The 18,684-nt window shown below is 27.6% G+C and overlaps 1 protein-coding gene across 4 annotated transcripts in view; it reads left to right on the forward strand.

The window, feature by feature from the left end:
* The window catches only part of LOC136080484 (uncharacterized), a 210,776-nt gene that overhangs the window by 161,255 nt on the left and 30,837 nt on the right, over positions 1 to 18,684 (forward strand). For all 4 annotated transcript variants that reach the window (XM_065797198.1, XM_065797199.1, XM_065797201.1 and 1 more), the window contains one exon: positions 1 to 130. This exon is cut by the window's left edge and continues 344 nt beyond it. In XM_065797198.1, the coding sequence (XP_065653270.1) occupies positions 1 to 130 (130 nt within the window). The remainder of the gene's footprint in view (positions 131 to 18,684) is intronic.

The raw sequence follows: 18,684 nt of genomic DNA on the forward strand, positions 1-18,684 counted from the left end.
ATAATACACTCTGAGGAAAACCTTATGCCAAAAGAATTTCAAAATGTACAAGTGTATGCCTCAAATCCATGGGATCCATCCATGTCAAGTATGCAAATTAAAGACTTGTTTATTAGCAATGGTGTAAAAGGTAAAAAAAAAAGTAGTTCTTATTTGTAAACAATATATTTTAAGTTGGTTAAAATAATTTGCAATTATATTATTTAAATCTTTTTTAAATATGATAAAGTTTTTTTAATTGACATATATTTCATTTCTACTTATTAAAACATTTGGAAAGTATTTTTATATAAAGATAAAAATAAGAATAAAAAAAGACAATGAAGAGCAATTTTTTATTGACTATTTACGTCTGCTTTATATTTTTCTTTATATTTCATTTTAATGAATCATTATTTGATTCTCTTTTATTTTATTTTTAAGTTTCAATTTCTGTTATAATAATTTGTTTTTAAAAGTATTTTTCTAACAAAATTTAAGCATATATATATATTAAAGAATTTAACCTTAAAATGTTATTTTAGAGTGTAGGTAACTCTATCATTTAGCTCTGCAGGTAACATAAGTAAACGTTAATACCATACTGATAATAAAAGTTATGCTATTGTAGCTATTGTTACTTTTATAATATATACAAAAATAAAGACTCTAGCAAATTCTAGAAAATTCTCCATGCTTGATCCATGCATACCCCATCATCGGTGCCGTGACTGGCCCGCCATTGTCAAATAACCTTTGGCCCAACCAATTCACCATTTAAAACATATACCACACGGTAACCTTTTTTTTTGCCTAAGCTTAAATATTGCTTTGTTGAGGCTTATTTTTATATTACTCTTTCTGATTTTATAAATTTTTCACATTGTTATTTTTATAATGACTAATACTTATACTTTTGACTAAAATGACCAAACAAATATAAGAATTTAACTTAAAAGAAAGACTTAATAAAAAGCTTAAGATTTAGGTTAAAAAAATTAAGGAAGCAAATAATAAAAACAGAACTTAGACTGTTTTAAACTATAAAATCTTTGTCAGTGTAGCAATGCGTTATAAATAATTAAATTATTTGTAGTTCAACAAAATTTCATTATTGTACGTATATCCCATTTAATCAGGGATTGGAACCCTAAAGGTGTTTCGAGCCCGGAACTCCTCAGAACGTCAATAGTTAGGGTTTCTATAAGCAGAACAGGGCTCTATAACCCTCAATAAACTTCAAGGTTCTGGAACCCAAGTTGCAAAGTTCTGGAACCCCGCGGTTTCCAGAACACTTTTTTTCTCGATGGGTTGTAGGACACTTTTGAGAATCAAATTTCTCAAGGTTTCAGAAACCCTTGGGGTCTGGATCGTCATAACTCTTACCAACCAGGTTGTCTATTTTAAAAAACAAAAATGCGCTAGGATTTATTTAATTTTGAAATATTTTTGGTTCAAAATTTGCCATTTAATTCAAATAATTTGTATATGGTTCGGAAACCCAACTGTTAGGTGCATGTGAGCCCATTCGGGTTCGGAGCCTTTCTATAAACGAAAGGTTTTAGAAAAATAACTTATTAAACTCAGTTTAAGGAGTTCTAAACCCCAAAGTTTTTCGAACCCTGTTTTGTAAAACAGTATCCTATTTTCCAGAACCTTTTGTGTATACATAAACTGAAAAGTTTGATTGTCGGCAGATATAATTTAGATGTAACATATATATTTCTAATTTACCTTTCCAAAGCTGATGGGGCTGTTACCGTGAGAAGGGGCTAATACCTCTTTATTTTAACTAATACTTGTTTCCTCTTGGCAACTACTCTAAAACCCTAACCCTGAGAACTTTCCGGACTAGCTAGAGCTCTGAAACTTCCAGCATTTGTGTAAATTTAGTAAAGGTACATCTTAAAATTATTTTTAAAGCCAAATGAAGAACTCCACTTTTTCGAATCACTTTTTTTTTTTGATTTTACTTGATTTTTTAGACTTAACTTTGATTTTACTTTATCTTGACAGCATTCATGTTGTCCTAATAAACATACGTGTTATTTTTGTTTCATTGGCAAAGGGGGTCGTACCCTTAATTTTTTCTCTAATATTTTGTTTTTCTTTAAAGTTTATAACTTTTTGGAAAGAAAGAGTTTTTGAAAAAAAAGGTTTGAAAAAGCATTTTTTTGATTTATTTGTTGCTTCTCTTATTCAGCGTCGTTGTTGTCAGGGCCATTCCGAATTTTTATCACCAAACCAATTAGGATTAAACTAATAGTATTAATAATAGCTACGTACAAATGAGGTCTCTTAATGTGTTGTTAAAAACCATATTAAACTCATTTAAAGACTTTATGATAACCAATTTTATAATGATGTCTAATTGTGTAAATTTTGAGATGTAATAATATTATAATTATGAAAAACCAATGATTTTGCTTAATAAATATACTTTTGGTAAATAAAACATACTTAAGTGCCAAACTTAAGTATGTTCTTGTTAATATACCATTAGAATGTTTCGGAAAATACTGAAACAACAACCTTATTTGGTTTGGGTGTAATCTTTATATATTCATAACCTTTAAATTTTGAATTCTAAAACCTGTCAATTAAATGTAGTTTAAGAAGATAAAAAATAAAAGTTACTAACTTGTTTCCCTCAGAGTGGGGTAGGGATGGTAAATGTTTTAGGGAATTTTTTTTTTCCAGGCTCCTGTCACTGGATTCGTAGATTAAGATTATTTCTTAATATTATTACTTAATCTACGGATAAATCATTGCTTAGCTACAGCTCGGATTAAACTTATATTACACAGTGGCGTAGCAAAGTATCTAGTGAAAAAGATGTACGCGGGCCGCTTTCGGGTCTCTTGCAGCACACGCACTGGCCCGACATCGGCGAGCCACAACGTTATTTCGCTAGCTTACTAATCGGTTATTTGGCGGTACGCAGACAGCAAACCGATATAGGTACAACAGTGGTCCGCTGCCGGCAAGCCAATGTAGATTTAACAATGGTTTGCTGCTGGCTAGTCGCCATAATTCTATCGACTGCCCGGTTGAAATTGCATGCAAAAAGGCATAAATTTATATAAATATATATATACATGTATATATACATATATATATATATATATATATATATATATATATATATATATATATATATATATATATATATATATATATATATATGTATATGTATATATATATATATATATATATATATATATATATATATATATATATATATATATATTTATTTATTTATTTATTTATCAGGGTTACGTTATAACGTAACCTGCATGTAACACGTATGTGCACTGAAGATTTTATTTATTTTCTTTGAAATTTTAATTTTAAATAGCTAATCGTTCACTGTAAGTTAGCTATCGGCAGGCTGTCTTCGGCTTCTTATGTCAAAGATGCATTCAGTCTACTTTTGGCATGCTGACGTTGGTGCGGCATACAATGCCCACTTCAGGCCCATCAATATTTAGTCAGTGTCGACGTGCCACTAACGGCCCTTTATTACCTTGATAATATATGAATACATTATAATGTATTTATATATTATCAAGGTATTCGTATAATGTATTCATATATTACAATATAGTATTCATATATTATCAGATATCAAAAATATAATTAAATATAAATAATTGTTGTTTTAACTTCCTATAATCTCTTTGAAGCCATCCATTAAAATTGTTCGCCTAAATTGCAGAGTTCTTTGTTTTAATTCCTATTGACTGCCCTCATTTTTCTTCCCCCATTTCTGTCTGCAGCTCCTTGTAAAAAACGAACGACTTCAACCTGAAATTCGCTTTCGGTTATTGATTTGTAATATAATATATTTATAGTTAGATTATTATAGTTGTATTAAATACTGACTTTTCTGATGATTTAAATGCATATTTCACATCAGTTAATTACAAAAATTACTTACTCTGCAGCTCTAAACAACAATTCCGAAAAGCTCTTTTAGTTGACATGTTTTACTTATCTTTAGCCTGCCCAGGAAAAAAAGTTCTATAGAATTTCTATAAACTTTTGAAACAAATAGCCTATAAAATTCTATAGAATTTTTATAAAATTTTTATAGAATGTCTATTAATTTCAATAGAAATTGCTATAAAACTTTTTTTTCTATAAAAAAAAAAGACAGAAAAAAATGTTCTATAGGAATTTCTATAGAATTTAACAAAGATTCTATAGAAAGTCTATTAAGTTTCTATAGGTTATATATTTCAAAAGTTTAAAGAAATTTTCTAGAACTTTTTTTCCTGGATGCCCAACTGTTCCAGTCCAGCTAAATTTTCGTTGTAGGTCGTTGGTTATTAATGCGTTAATGGCCCTTTTTACAATTAGAAGTAACTGGGTGTTGATTTTCAATTGACGCGGTAATTCTTTATTTGATATTTTCATTTCAATTGATAAAGCAACCAATGTTTTATCCATAGTTCCTAAAACAATACAATAGAAACAGTAATATAGTACATAAAATTTAATTACTATGCTAAAATTGATGGTTTTATATAATTTTTTCACCACGGCTAAAGAGACATGCCTGCCCAAATATAGGATTTAAAATGAAAATTAGACCTGAAGAATTGTGTATTACCATTTAAATTGCAATAACTTAAAGGAACATGAGACGGGTTCATTGAAAACATTGAGCAATGAGGTGACATATCAATTAATGGAACTTGGGAAAATCCTAAAATGAAAAAGAAATTAGAGGTTCCAAATTTCAGATCATTTACCTCTCAAATTAGGAAACTCAGGGACATCAGGAGTTGTTGTGATTGGATCTGTTCTTGATAGTTTCCTTTTTTTCGTTTTTTATTGGACAGATGCTCCAATCTTGAATTTGATAACATCATCAGATTCATGTTCAATTTCTACTAATCCGCTATAGTCTACTTTTCTAAAACAAAGTAAAATATCAATTTTATTAATTTAAATTAAGATATAAAAATAGATATGTTTATGTCATATGTTTTAGATATGTTTCACATATAAATACCGCTTTCTTAGGCGACTTTCATTTGCAATGCTTTTTTTTGTCATTCTCTGTGAGATTAAGATCAGACTCATAACTTGCAACCTTCTCTTTTTCTATAGCCCTTTCATAAGTTGCTATAAATAGTACAATAACTAAAGTAAAAACTTGTATTATTTTTAATATTTTAAATACACAACAGCATTTTAAATACTGTTTTTCCAAGCTCTCTAATTCTGTGCTCATGCCAAGTTTTTTCTGGATCTACTCCATCCTTAACGATTTTGTTTATTTTATTTTGTTTTCTGAAAAAGAGTGGATAGCAACAACATTATTTTTCTTCAGAACACAGGCAACCTTTTACAATTAAATCCAATTCACGGGTTTCTTTAAGGTCTTCCGGATAATCAAGAAACTCAACTACAATAAAAGCCATGACTTGAGATAAAACCTATTTGAAAAAAAGTTATTGTTTATTATTGAATAACTGTTAAGATTATTAAGAAGTATTCCTGAAAAACAAATAAGAATTCCTGAATAATGTTATTTATTTTCTTTGATTGTATAACTAATAACACATCGGAAAAATTATGGGGAAAATATTTCACAGGAATGTTATAATTTATTTTTTAATTTCTGTAGTTATTTTGTCACCAGGAAGTTGCATTAACTACATTATTTTTCAAAAAAATACAATATAAATTATGTCAAAATACAGCAAACTAAAAAATAAGTTAAGAAACAAAATTTATTACAAATACAACTAAAAAATATTTAAGAAACTAATTTTGACTAGATGGTAATATAAAATAAAAAATAATATTTACTCATGTATTAAAAAAAGACTTTAATGAGCTCTCACTTTGACAAATATTATGCAAGATAGAATACAAAAAATAACTACCAAATATATAAGAAATTTATCATTACAAAACATTATGCAATACAAAAAACAATAACTAAACTCCTAATATATAAGATATTTACAAATACTATTATTTTACAACCTATAATAATGATAAAACTTTTTAAAAAAAAGTAATCATGGTAATATATTATAATATACTCAGAACTGAAGCGTAGGTACAGCAACATAAATTGCTTGTAAGGTAAAAGAACATACTTGTGTTTTATTTCGGATAAATAGCATTTGAAGAGCTCTTTACTTAAGAATGGCACCATGAAAATTTCCAAATTTTTAGATTTATATGGATAAGTGAAGAAATTCCCAAATTTTTTAAAACATTTATGTAAAATAACAATCTAATCACCAGAGCATACTCTGATATTTTGCACAACAATTATTGCCCCAGATAATATTCTAAAGCAGCTGTCACCTAAACTAACTTTAACGCAAAATGTTGAGGTATATAGCTCTTTAAACTAATTAGAAACATTTAAACCCAAATTTGAACAAAATGGACCATCAAAATGTTCTTTCTTCAGCTCATGTTGTACTGTCAAATTTGAATCAACTTTACCAAGCTTCTGAACAAGATTTTTTCATACATTCTTCTCACAACCTGTTGAAGTGGTAAATTTGGCCTCCGAAATTATTTCTTGAAGTGTTGCAAAAAGTTCTTAAATGGAAATGCTAAAATATTGTCCAGAGGGCCATAGCGTATGGCATCTTGGGATAAATCAATCAATCCATGCATATTATATGTTAGAAATTCAGGGCAATATAAGTTTCCAATATCTTCTACAAAAGTTACAAACAAATTATGAGCATATATAATCCGCATGTATGTGGATATATATATATATATATATATATATAGATATATATATATATATATATATATATATATATATATATATATATATATATATATATATAAATATATATATATATATTTAAATAACAAATTATGAGCATATATAATACGCATGTATGTGACACAGTGATTCACTCAATAAAATATTCATTGCAATATATAGCAGCATAAAACTTTTATATAAACGCTTTGACCATATGTCTTTTAAGCAAACTATTCCTGTTTAGAATAAAAACTGCCTAAATTCAAATGCCTCCCATCTTTCAAACTCTCTAAACGATCTTGGTTTGTGTGCAAACTTTGAACACACATGTGGTCTCAAAATGACTAACTTTTCTGATAACTGCTGAATCACACGAGGCCCGAGACGTGTATTTAAAGGTCCTTGTATCCATGGATATATTAACTTTCGCACCTAACAACACCTAAGCAAACAAGATACATGCAATCATGGGGAACTTGAGTAGTCAAACGAATAAATGATCTATTCAACGGGCTTTCCATTATGTGGTGACTGCAATCTGACATGGTAGCAGAAGATAAGTCTGTTTTTAATTTTGCATTCATTTCCGGAAATGTAACTCTTCCAATAAACTTACCACGTTGCTCGCAATCCATCTACATTGATTTGAATAGATATAGTTCGATCTACTAATTGCTTGTGTCCACCTGACAATATTCCATTTTTTATTCCTATGAAGCAGTATGAATTGTCAATGACCAAATGTGGAAACTTTGATATTCATTCAAGCGTTTTTAAAAGCATCAATTCCTTCATTAGGAAAGGAACTGATGCTTTTAAAAACGCGTCAATTCTTATCCTAATGATTAGCAAACGTGGTTCGCTATACGTTTGCTCTAGGTCAGATGTAGGCACGTCTCCTTCGGCTACCCATCTCAAAGCTGCAGTTGGTCCAATTTAGGTATATCGACGTTGGCGCGTCATGTCAGGCCAGCTTTTGACCCATCGATATTTAGCCAGCATCAACGCGCCGCTAACGGACCTTTGTCACCATTCTCAGTAAGATTTTTGGTCAGTAAACATACGTGGCCAAGGTGCCCAATTTCTGTTTTTTTTGAACAATAAGTTTAAAAAAAAAAAAAAACACTTTAAATATATCTAAGAGCTCCTAAACCATGCGGCTCTATGTTCAGTTGGTTCTGGGACCGTACGTTTTACTTATATTGGCTTACGGTATTTCGTGGCTCATGACTCTTTTTTTTTTTTAATTAACTAAAATTAGATATTACAATTATTATTAAAACACTGAATTGAGAAGAAATTGAACCTTTCTAATTGAAAAATATATATATTTATATGTATTTAAGCATGCTTCAACCAAATCCATAAAAGGGTTGACAAAGATAAACTTTAAACTAAGTCGATAAAACTTATTTTTGTCACCCGAAAAAGTCAAGCACTCCATCACTAACTAGGAGCGTTTGCTTCAATTTTACTTTAAACTCTTCAAGAGTTTCAAGAGTTTTAAGTTTATTAGATAGGATTTTATTTCATACTTTTGATCCTCTAATGGATAATGAAAACTTAGTTGTGGCATAAAAACTTTTGGGCTGAATATATGTGTTGTTTGAGTATCTGGTTAAGTATCTATGTTTATTTATTTTGAATAAAGAATTAAAAATGTTTAGTGTTGTTCTTTTATTAACTTTAAACAAGAAATTTAAAAAATTAAAAATATTTATTATGTAGACATTGAGTATATTCAGCTTTATAATTAGTTCTCATTGCATGTTTTTGTTTATTAAAAAGTTTTTTAATTTTGTTTTGATTTGTGCTACACCAAGCATTGTTTGCGTAATTCAGATAATTATGAACAAAGGAGAAATATCACAATTTTAAACGAGTTTGATTTAAAAATGGCCTTGCTTTATAAAGTAGGCCAATATTTCTTAAACTTTTACTTTTAAGAAAATGTATATGATTTGTCCAAGTAACGTTTTTGTCAAGGAGTACTTCTAAAAATTTTAATGATTGTTCTCTTTTTATAAATCTTCAGGTTATGGTGTTATAGCCCCCATGATTCAGGACAGTTTTAAACTTTTTAAATAAAAAATACTTTTACACAAAAACTTGTAAAAAAGAACTAGCAATTATGCCAATTATTTTTCTTTCAAATAAACTGTCCATTTTGAGTCTCCCATGGGTATATGCGCCTTCTGCTAACTGACTTGTTTCAGCTTTGTCTAAATTCCAAACTTTTCCAATGGTTGGCGAGAGAGTGAATAATTTTGAAATGGTTTGAATAAGAGAATGGTTATTTCACCTAAAGCTATTATTTTGGACCGGAACTAGAAAGGGTTTTAATCTTGGGCAGAAATCTATTATTGATGTTTTCAAACTTTACAGGAAAGAAGTACCTAAAACCGCGCAAATTAAATGTTTTAGCAATCTAAATGTTAGTGACTTAAAGTTTTACTTTTTTGCATTACTTTTGTACAAGTTCCTGTCAAAGTTAATGTAAAATATAAGTAAATTTATTTACTTACTTTATATAAATTACTTTTAATTTACTTTTCAAGTTATTTGAAATGTAAACTTATGAAATTTAAATTTTATTTTATATAAATTTTTTTCATTTTTTTTTTAATTAGTTACTTTTATAAGTAAATGCAAATTACATATTGAGTAAATTTTATATTACGTAATGTAATTATCAAAGGTAATTAACTTTTAAATGTAAAAACAGGGTTGTTACGACATAATATGTCTGTCAGATCTGTGGACATATTTTTAGACATTTTCCGCCGACGTAAAGTATGTCCCACATAATTTCTATAGACATATTTTGACATAACTTTATGTCTGAATTATTTTCTGCTGACATAAAATATGTCAGACATATTTTCTATCGACATATTTTGACATAATTTTATGTCTGAATTATTTTCTGCTGACATAAAATATGTCAGACATTTTCTGTCGACATATTTTGACATAATTTTATGTCGGAATTATTTTCTGCTGACTTAAAATATGTCAGACATATTTTCTATTGACACATTTTGACATAATTTTATGTCTGACATATTTTTTTATTTCAATCTAATTTATTGCGTATTTCAGCCTAATTTAAAGAATAAAGTTAAAATAGTCTAACAAATTTGTTGCTTTTTTGCAATCAGTTATGCTTTATAAAACTTTTATTTTAAACCCTATAAGCAAACATCAGTTGTTTCATAAAGGTCTTTTTCTGCCCTGTTTAGCGATGCATAGCGATGACTAGTATTGAAGCATCATTTGATAGTATTGATTAGTATTGATTAGTATTTGCGAAATACCCTTATAAGAATGTAAAAACCATTTTTAGCTGAGTTTTTATTACTAAAAGTGGTTTTTATTAGTATGACTAAACTTAAAATTTTTCTTTTGATTAAAATAGAAAAAAACATTATCAGTTATTTTTAATTATTAATGGATCTTGAAAGAGGTTTTATTATGAAAAGTTGAATTCAAAAGATTTTAATAATTTATTACTAGTTACGAATTATATACTTATAGTTACAATATTAATGATTATTTAACATTAAAAAAAGCTGACATTTGCATTATAATTGCATAGTTAACTTGCATAAAATGTTTTGAGTGAAATATCTATTTAAACAATAGTTTTTTTCGTTTTCCTCACGTTTTTAAGTCAAAAATAGAAAAGTGAAAACTCAATTTGAAATTATTAAAGAAGGAGGAAAATGTAAATTGTGCAAAAGTTTTTACAAAGACGAAATTCAATTAATTAAACGAATCAAGCTAGAAGTTGATGTAAATCAATTAATTAGAAAAATGATTCGATTAATGATGCGCCATAATGAAATTTTTTTTTTGCTAATAAGAGAAGAAACTGAAAATGTTCTTGTGTCGTTGATGTTTGATAGTGCGTCGTGATATGGAAGAAACGTGTTTGGAGTTAGTTGCAGATATATCAAGGACGGGGAAATAGTTGACAGAACCTTAGGCATAATTACTCAAGAAGGTCAACAGTTTGGCAAAATTTTGGCTGCTCAATTGTAAAATGGGATTGGAAAAATTGAAAAATGTCCTAATGATATCTACACAACTTGCACAGATCAAGGAAATAATACGATGAAGGCTTCAAATTTTCTCCAAAATGCACAAGATCAAATGAAAGTAATCCTTAAAATTTATAGTGACGAATTTATAGCTATTGAAGACGAGGAAATTGATATTGGCGCTTTAAAGAATAAAGAAGGAAATTATAGTGAAGCCCACACTGTTTGCGTTGAAAAATTGGTTGGATTGTACTGTTCAGCCATGTTTTGTGGCGCACATGTGTGTCAGCTAGCTGCTAAAGACGTAACGTCGATGTTTGAAGATGCATTGAATAATATAAGAAAGGTTGCTATTGAATCCAAAAAAGTAGCATATATTCAAACATATAAAAATCTAAAAAAGCCTCGTATAGACATTGCACCTCCTTGGGATTCCACTTTTTTGATGATAAAAGATTTTCATACCAACGCAGAATCATATCAAAGGATAAGATACGACAAGTTAAAGTTAAATGATGCATCATGGAGCTTAAAAGAAGAATATTTCAACGCATTTTTACCAACATTCGGCCATGATGGATTTTCAATCACCAAAATTATCAATGAGTGAATTCTACGTTCGATGGATTCAAATAAAAATAAAAATCGAGGACGTTCCAGCAGGTGATTTGGGATTAAAACTATCATTGGCCAACGCAATTAATATACGAGAACAAGTTTATTTTAAATGTGAAGCATTTATTGCTGCTTTAGTTATCGATCCTAGATTTTGCTTTACATCGGGTCATTAACTATTTAATACAGAACTGTTGAATAGAGGAATCACACAGTTGATCAAAATCCATCAAAAACTTTGCACTCGACTAGAACAGTCAAACTCTTCATCAACAGAAGAATCCATACAATTAAATGCGTCATATTCATCAAATACTTCTGAAGAGATGATTCCGATGAACTCAGAAGATGTTGAAGCTGAAAAAGTACGCCGTTGCATTGAATATACTGGAGAAGGAACATGGCAAGGTATTGTTAATGCGTCTTTATAATCAGATGAAGATATTCGTCAACTAATTTTAAAATGGGCTCTTATTGAAGCGCTAGTGATATTAGACGTTGAATTTATCATTCTTGCTTACTGGAAGGAAAATCAAAAAACATAATGGGATCGGCTCTATGAAATTTCGCAATTAGTTTACGGTGCAGCGTTCTCTATCGTAAATGTTGAACGTGATTTCTCCGGATTCGCTTTGGTTTATAGCCATCTACGTACGCGCATTTTAAATAATTTCTTAAACTTTATCATGGTGGTAATAAAAATCTGGACTTAATTGATAAAATAAAGTTCGTTTAAAAAACTCGTTTACTAATTTAAAAAACAATTCTTATTTTCTTTTAGTCAAACAACTGTTATTCTACAACCCAGTGGACACAATACGTTTTTAAAGCATTCTTTGGACGTTTTTATTTGGTTTAAACCTTATAAAAACGTCTAAAAACGTTTTAAAAACGTTTTAAAAACGTACTTTGCCCACTGGGAAGGTCTCTTAAATTGCAATAGAATCTTTTGAGATTCAATTTTGTCTACATAGAATCTTTTGAGATTCCATTTTTCCTTATGAAAACTTTTAAAAATTATCAATTAATTTATTGTTAAATAAATCGTAACTATTAAAACTATAAGCATTTTATTCCTAATTAGTTATAAATTATTACCGGTTAGTCTTCTTAATATGAATTTAATGAACTGAATATAAATTTTGCCAAATATTTCAAACTCTTTAGCTTAAACAAATTTAATTTGGCACGAAATTTTTGAAATTATGTGATTCGTTTTTTTCATAGAATCTTTTGAATTCAATTTTCAAAATAATGAATTTTCAAAATAAAGTATTTTTCAGGCCAACTATTATTTAAAAATAACCGAAACAGTTTTTTTTATTATTATTTTAATCAAAAGAATAATTTTAAGTTTATTCATACTGATAAAAACCACTTTAAGTAATAAAAACTCAGCTTGAGATGGTTTTTCCATTCAAATCGAAATTGCCAATACTAATCAATACTAATCAATAGGGATGACACTTTTACTTACTTTTTTTTTACTTATTCGAATAAGTTAACTTTTATCAAAAAGTAAATTACAAAACTAATTGGAAATGTTTTATGTAAATTTACATTTCCGTATAAGTAATTTATTTTTTTGAAACGACTTTTACTTTTTAAAGAAAGTTTACTTTCAAAAAAAAGTTATGTAAAAGAAGATAACATCAAAAAGTAATTTACATTTACACGTAAAAGTAAGTTACGTGAAAAAGCTATTTTACTTTTACATTTAAAAGTTAATTGCTTTTAAAAATTAGATTACACAATATAAAAGTTCCTCAAATTGTAATTTACATTTACCTATTAAATTAAATTATTAAGTAACTTGCATATGAAAGTAAGTTACACAAAAGTTATATGCTACCAAATGTAAATTAAGTTTACAAATAAAATAATATTTTTTAAGTAGGAATTTTTTATTTTAAAAGTAATAACAAATCTTTATTAAAAATAAATTACATAAAACAAAATTTAAATTAGATAAGCTTACATTTTATAAAATTGTAAAGTAAATTAAAAGTAACTTATACAAAGTAAGTAAATAAATTTACTTATAATTTAAGATAACTTTCTCATGATCTTGTATATAAGAAATGCAAAAAAGTAAAACTTTAAGGCACGAACATTTAGTTTGCCGCAACATTCGATTTGCGCGGTTTTAGGTATTTCTTCCCTGTAAAGTTTGAAATTATCAATAATAGGTTCCCGCCCATGATTAAAACCCTCTCTAATTCCGGTCCATGATAGTTTTAACTATTATAACCATTCTCTGAACCAAACCGTCTCAAAAAATAGTCACTCTCTGGCCAACCATTCAAAAGGTCTGGAATTTAGACAAAGCTAAAATAAAGCATTTAGCAGAAGGCGCATATACCCATAGGAGACTCAGAAAGCGTGGATTATTAGAAAAGAAAATAATTGGCGTAGTAGTTGTTAGTCTTCTTTTACATTTTTTTCTGTAAATGCATTTATTATTTAAAAATTAAGGAGGGAAAGTTTAAACTTGTACTGAACTATGTAAGCTATAACACTTTTTAAGAGGACACATTATTTTTGTAAAGATTTTTCGCCACTTTGATACAAAAAAAGTCCACCTGTTCAAGAATATCTTTTGACTCCAAAAGTCTAGGTTTAAACAACTACAGTACGTTTATATGGGCATAAATAATTTAGAACTTTTCACGTAAATATCTTTATCTGTGTGTAGTATCAGTGGCCTAGCTACCGCAAGGCAAGTATGAGCAAAATTTACGGTCCCGCAAGCAACTAAACCAAGAGCCGCAAGGTTCAGAAGCTCTAAGATATATTTAAAGAGTTTTTTTTGTTTTATTTTAGAAAAGTTATCGCTCAGAGAAACAGAAATTGGGCACCTTGGCCACGTATGTCTAATAACAAAGTACACTTTGCCTGGCCTCTGTGTAAAATACCTACCCGAGCTGTAGCGTAAAATAACCCGAGCTGTAGCGTAAAAACGATTTATAAGTAGATAAAGAAATAAAAATTGTGGTGATTAGAGCCTGGATGCAAATTTGCCCATAAAACATTTACCATCCCTACTACAAATGTGAGAGCAACAAATTAGTATTTTTTTTTTTTTTGTTTTCTTACACTAAGTTTACATCCTCGCCAAATGAAATGGTTGTTTCAATCTTTTTCTAAACATTCTTATGTGATAAGCAAGAAAACACTTAAGTTTGGTACTTAAGAATGTTTTTGTTTATACCACAACATAGCATAATTTTAAAGAAAGTTTAATATGAAATATTATAAAAACCATTTTGACCAAAATTATTGCGTATAATTTACTTACGTAAATTTTGAGATGTAATATTGATGTAATTACTAAAGACATAATTGTGTTTTTGGTTATTTGGTTATCCATAAAGTCTTTAAATGAGTTTAATGTAGATTTTAACAACACATTAAATAGTTTTGGGAAAACTTCAATTGTATCTTGTATTTTGTTTAATTTATATTTTCATGGACAAAATTTTTTTGAACCGTTTTATTTATATGTTATAAAAAAAAGTTATTCAAAATTTCTGTTATTTATGCAATATTTCTTCTGTTTTAGTATGTTATTTTAGAAAAAGATTCACTTTTTTTAAAACAACTTCAAAATGACCAACTTGAATAATTGTTAGATAATAGAACAATAAAGGAATAATTGTTTTCTGGAATGGACTAATTGAATTTAGTTCATTCCAGACAACAGTTTTATGAATAGCTATTATTTAATAAACAAAAAAATTAATTTCCATTTCTGAGTAGCTATTTCGACCAGAGCTTTCCAGTGCCGTCCCGAATAGGGGTGAGGGGGTATCCCCAAAGCTATTAATATATGCATTTGAGTTACCACATTTGTACATTTAGTTGGCAAGTTTTAAAGTATTGTTAGCAAATATCGAGGACCCTTTTTTTGTGTGCGTGTGTGTCTCTCTCTAGTTGGCAAAAAACACATACGAACCCCCTCCTCAATCCCCCAAAAAACGTATACGAACCCCCTACTTCAAAATTTATGTTAAATCAATATGAAAGGACTGTTCTTTAAGAAAGTAAATAATATAACTTACTTTTTACTTACTTACCAAGTAAAGTATAAAATTTCAAAGAAAAAAATTATTATCATTTGTAAAAGTAAACAACAATTTTTTCAAATTACTTTTATGTAAGCTGTTTTTGCTAATTACTTACTTTTACACGTTAAAGTAATTTGTTGTAGTTTTATTTTACTATGTAAAGTAATTGTTGTGTCATTAGAATATTATATTTACGTAAGTTTATTTCATAAATAATTTTTTTTACATTTAAAAAGTAAATTTCATTTTGATGTAAATTTTTTACATAATTATAACCAAAATTACTTTTTAAAGTAGTTTACTATACATAACTTACCATTTGAAGTAAGTTTCATTTACAAGTAAAAGTAAAAATGTAAATAACTTTTACTTGTGAAAGTAAATTACTTTTTCAAGTAACACTTACTTATTTAAAAAATTTACTTTTAAGTAACACTTACTTATTTAAGTAACACTTACTTATTTAAAAAAGTTTTACGCGTTATATAATTTATGTAAAAAAAACGAATTACTTTTAAAAGTAAGTAAATTATATATTTTTATATGAGTTATGTAAAGTAATTTACGCGTAAAAGTAATTCGCGTTTTTACATCAAAATAAGTAAAAGTGCAATCCCTAAATGAAAGTATTGTACATCAATCAAACTTGCGTTTAGCGAAAAAACAAAAACAACATTGTTGAACTTTGAAAAAGAAATCAACTTCTTACGACCAGGAGACAAACTCCTTTTGATCAAAAGAAAAACTCTATAATCAACATTTTGAGCATACCCAAGTAGCAAACAAGTTTGGCGCAATATTGGGACGTTATTGTCTAAAATATTGGCGCAATATTGTAAACTATATTGCGTCAATATTGCTATGTAAACATTTTGCCAATACTGGCGGTACAATATTGTCCCAATAATGTCAAGTCAATATTGGCCAATATTAGCGATACAATATTGCGCCAATATTGTACCAACATTGACAAATATTGACAATATATTCACATTTAAATATTGGCGGGATAATGTTTATAATATTACGTCATTATTGTAACTAATATCACGCCAATGTTGGGGATATAATACTGGCCAATATTGGCGTAATATAGTTGCCAATATTTATAAATTATATTGTAAATTATATTGAGCCAATATTGAGTATTTTCGGCTATAAATTTTAAATATTGAAAATTATTAAAAACCAATATAGTTTTAAAAAATTTTTATGAATTTAAGTTCATAACAGTTTTTTTTGTTTAAATTATAATACAGTACCAGGTTGCATTATTCTTTTGAGATAAAAAGGTGACGATAATGGTCATAGAACGTTTTGAGAAAAAAAAGAACAATTTAAATCATTAAATTTATTTGAAGTTATTTGAAACTGATATATATAAAAAAAAAAAGATATAGAGTGCTCCAAAACTAAAATATAACAAAATAAAATCAAGGCTATTTAAATACAGGCACAAAAAATAAATAAAATTACTGCATTATACTCTCACTATCAGATAAAGGGCATTGACTTTAATTTTTATTTGCTCAATATTGGGCGTTGCATAGTTATGGATCTATTTTTTCTTCAGTCATCCCTATCAATGGCAGGGGCCAGAAAGCTGTCAATCCTTTCTTAAATACTTTTGTCATTAGCTATTTCAAATTGTACGAATGAAACGTATTTCACGTACTGTTATCGTAAATCAATAAGCTTTTACTAATACATTTGCTTATTAAAAGGAAATGGGATGTAAAATAAAAAAATTGTGCCTTACCTATAATGACCTTGTTACCTTCCATACATTAAGTATAATAAATATACCCTTTTAGTCATAGGCTGTATTAAGATTGTTAATTGATAAGGCGTAGTTGTTTGTAATCGTCTCCTCCACTAAAATAAATAAAAAAACAATTATAATATTATTGGTTGTAATAAATTTTTCATGGTTGCTCACACGTGTAAAAAGTTAAAGTCTCCAATGATAAATATAGTTTTGTTTTCTTTAGACGGTTTTATTAGTTATGGATTAATGTAAAATGCGTTAAAGTTATCTAACAACATGGTTGATGCCTTTATACACAGCCGATGATGATATTAGATTTTTTATTGTTTACTATTTCAATAAAAATGGAATCAAGTTCTTATTTTTATGTATAATTAGATCATTTCTTGATATATATGCAAGTTTTTTATTGATATACAATAGTGCACCTCCAGCATGGCATTCAGTTGGCATTTGTTCATAGAAAAACCCATTGAGATGTTGATAGAAGGGGTGTGATATTTTAGTAGTCTCAAATATTCCAATTAATCTAATATTCAATTTTTGTAGATATTAGTAAAATTTCAAGAAGTTCAAAGTTTTTTGTGAAAGAAATAATGTTGAGATGAAGGATCTTAAATGATGCTTTGTTACTTGTTATATATTAAGATTATCAATATATCTTTAGATATGTTAACATTTGATGTATTGGTACTGCCTGTTTTATGAATACAATATCGTTATGGTCCCAAATATATGCATCCTAACTTGTCTATTTATTTTGGGCAAAAATTAATAATGTTAGTGTTACCCCTGCATATGGTAACATTACCCATAATATTTTTTATGCTGTAAATGTTAAAGTTACATCATGAGACATAAATTATCATTGGAAATTTGATAAACAAATTAAATGGAGAAAACATTTATTATTTAAACATATATTAGCACTATCCTACATTTTCGTTTAAAAAATAAGTAGCATTAAAAAGTTGTAAAATTTTTTATGAAAATGTTATATTACTTTTTGAAAGATATCAATTATTTGGTGTAGTTAAGGCAACTTTTAAATATTATAGCGTCTATATGATATTTTGCTGACTACGATATATTACCATTAAAATATAAGGTCTGTGAACTATAAAAAAACGAAAAAAATCGAAATGAGTAATTTCAACTTTTTTTATATATTAATATATACATATATATATATATATACATATATATATATATATATATATATATATATATATATATATATATATGTATATATATATATATATATATATATATATATATATATATTTATATATATATATATATATATACATATATATATATATATGTATATATATATATATATATATATATATATATATATATATATATATATATATATATATATATATATATATATATATATATAGTATCGGACAAAACGAGTGCAACCAAATAATGCTAATTTAGTTTCTTTAT

Source organism: Hydra vulgaris, chromosome 05, assembly GCF_038396675.1.
Source record: "Hydra vulgaris chromosome 05, alternate assembly HydraT2T_AEP".
Taxonomy (NCBI): domain Eukaryota; kingdom Metazoa; phylum Cnidaria; class Hydrozoa; order Anthoathecata; family Hydridae; genus Hydra; species Hydra vulgaris.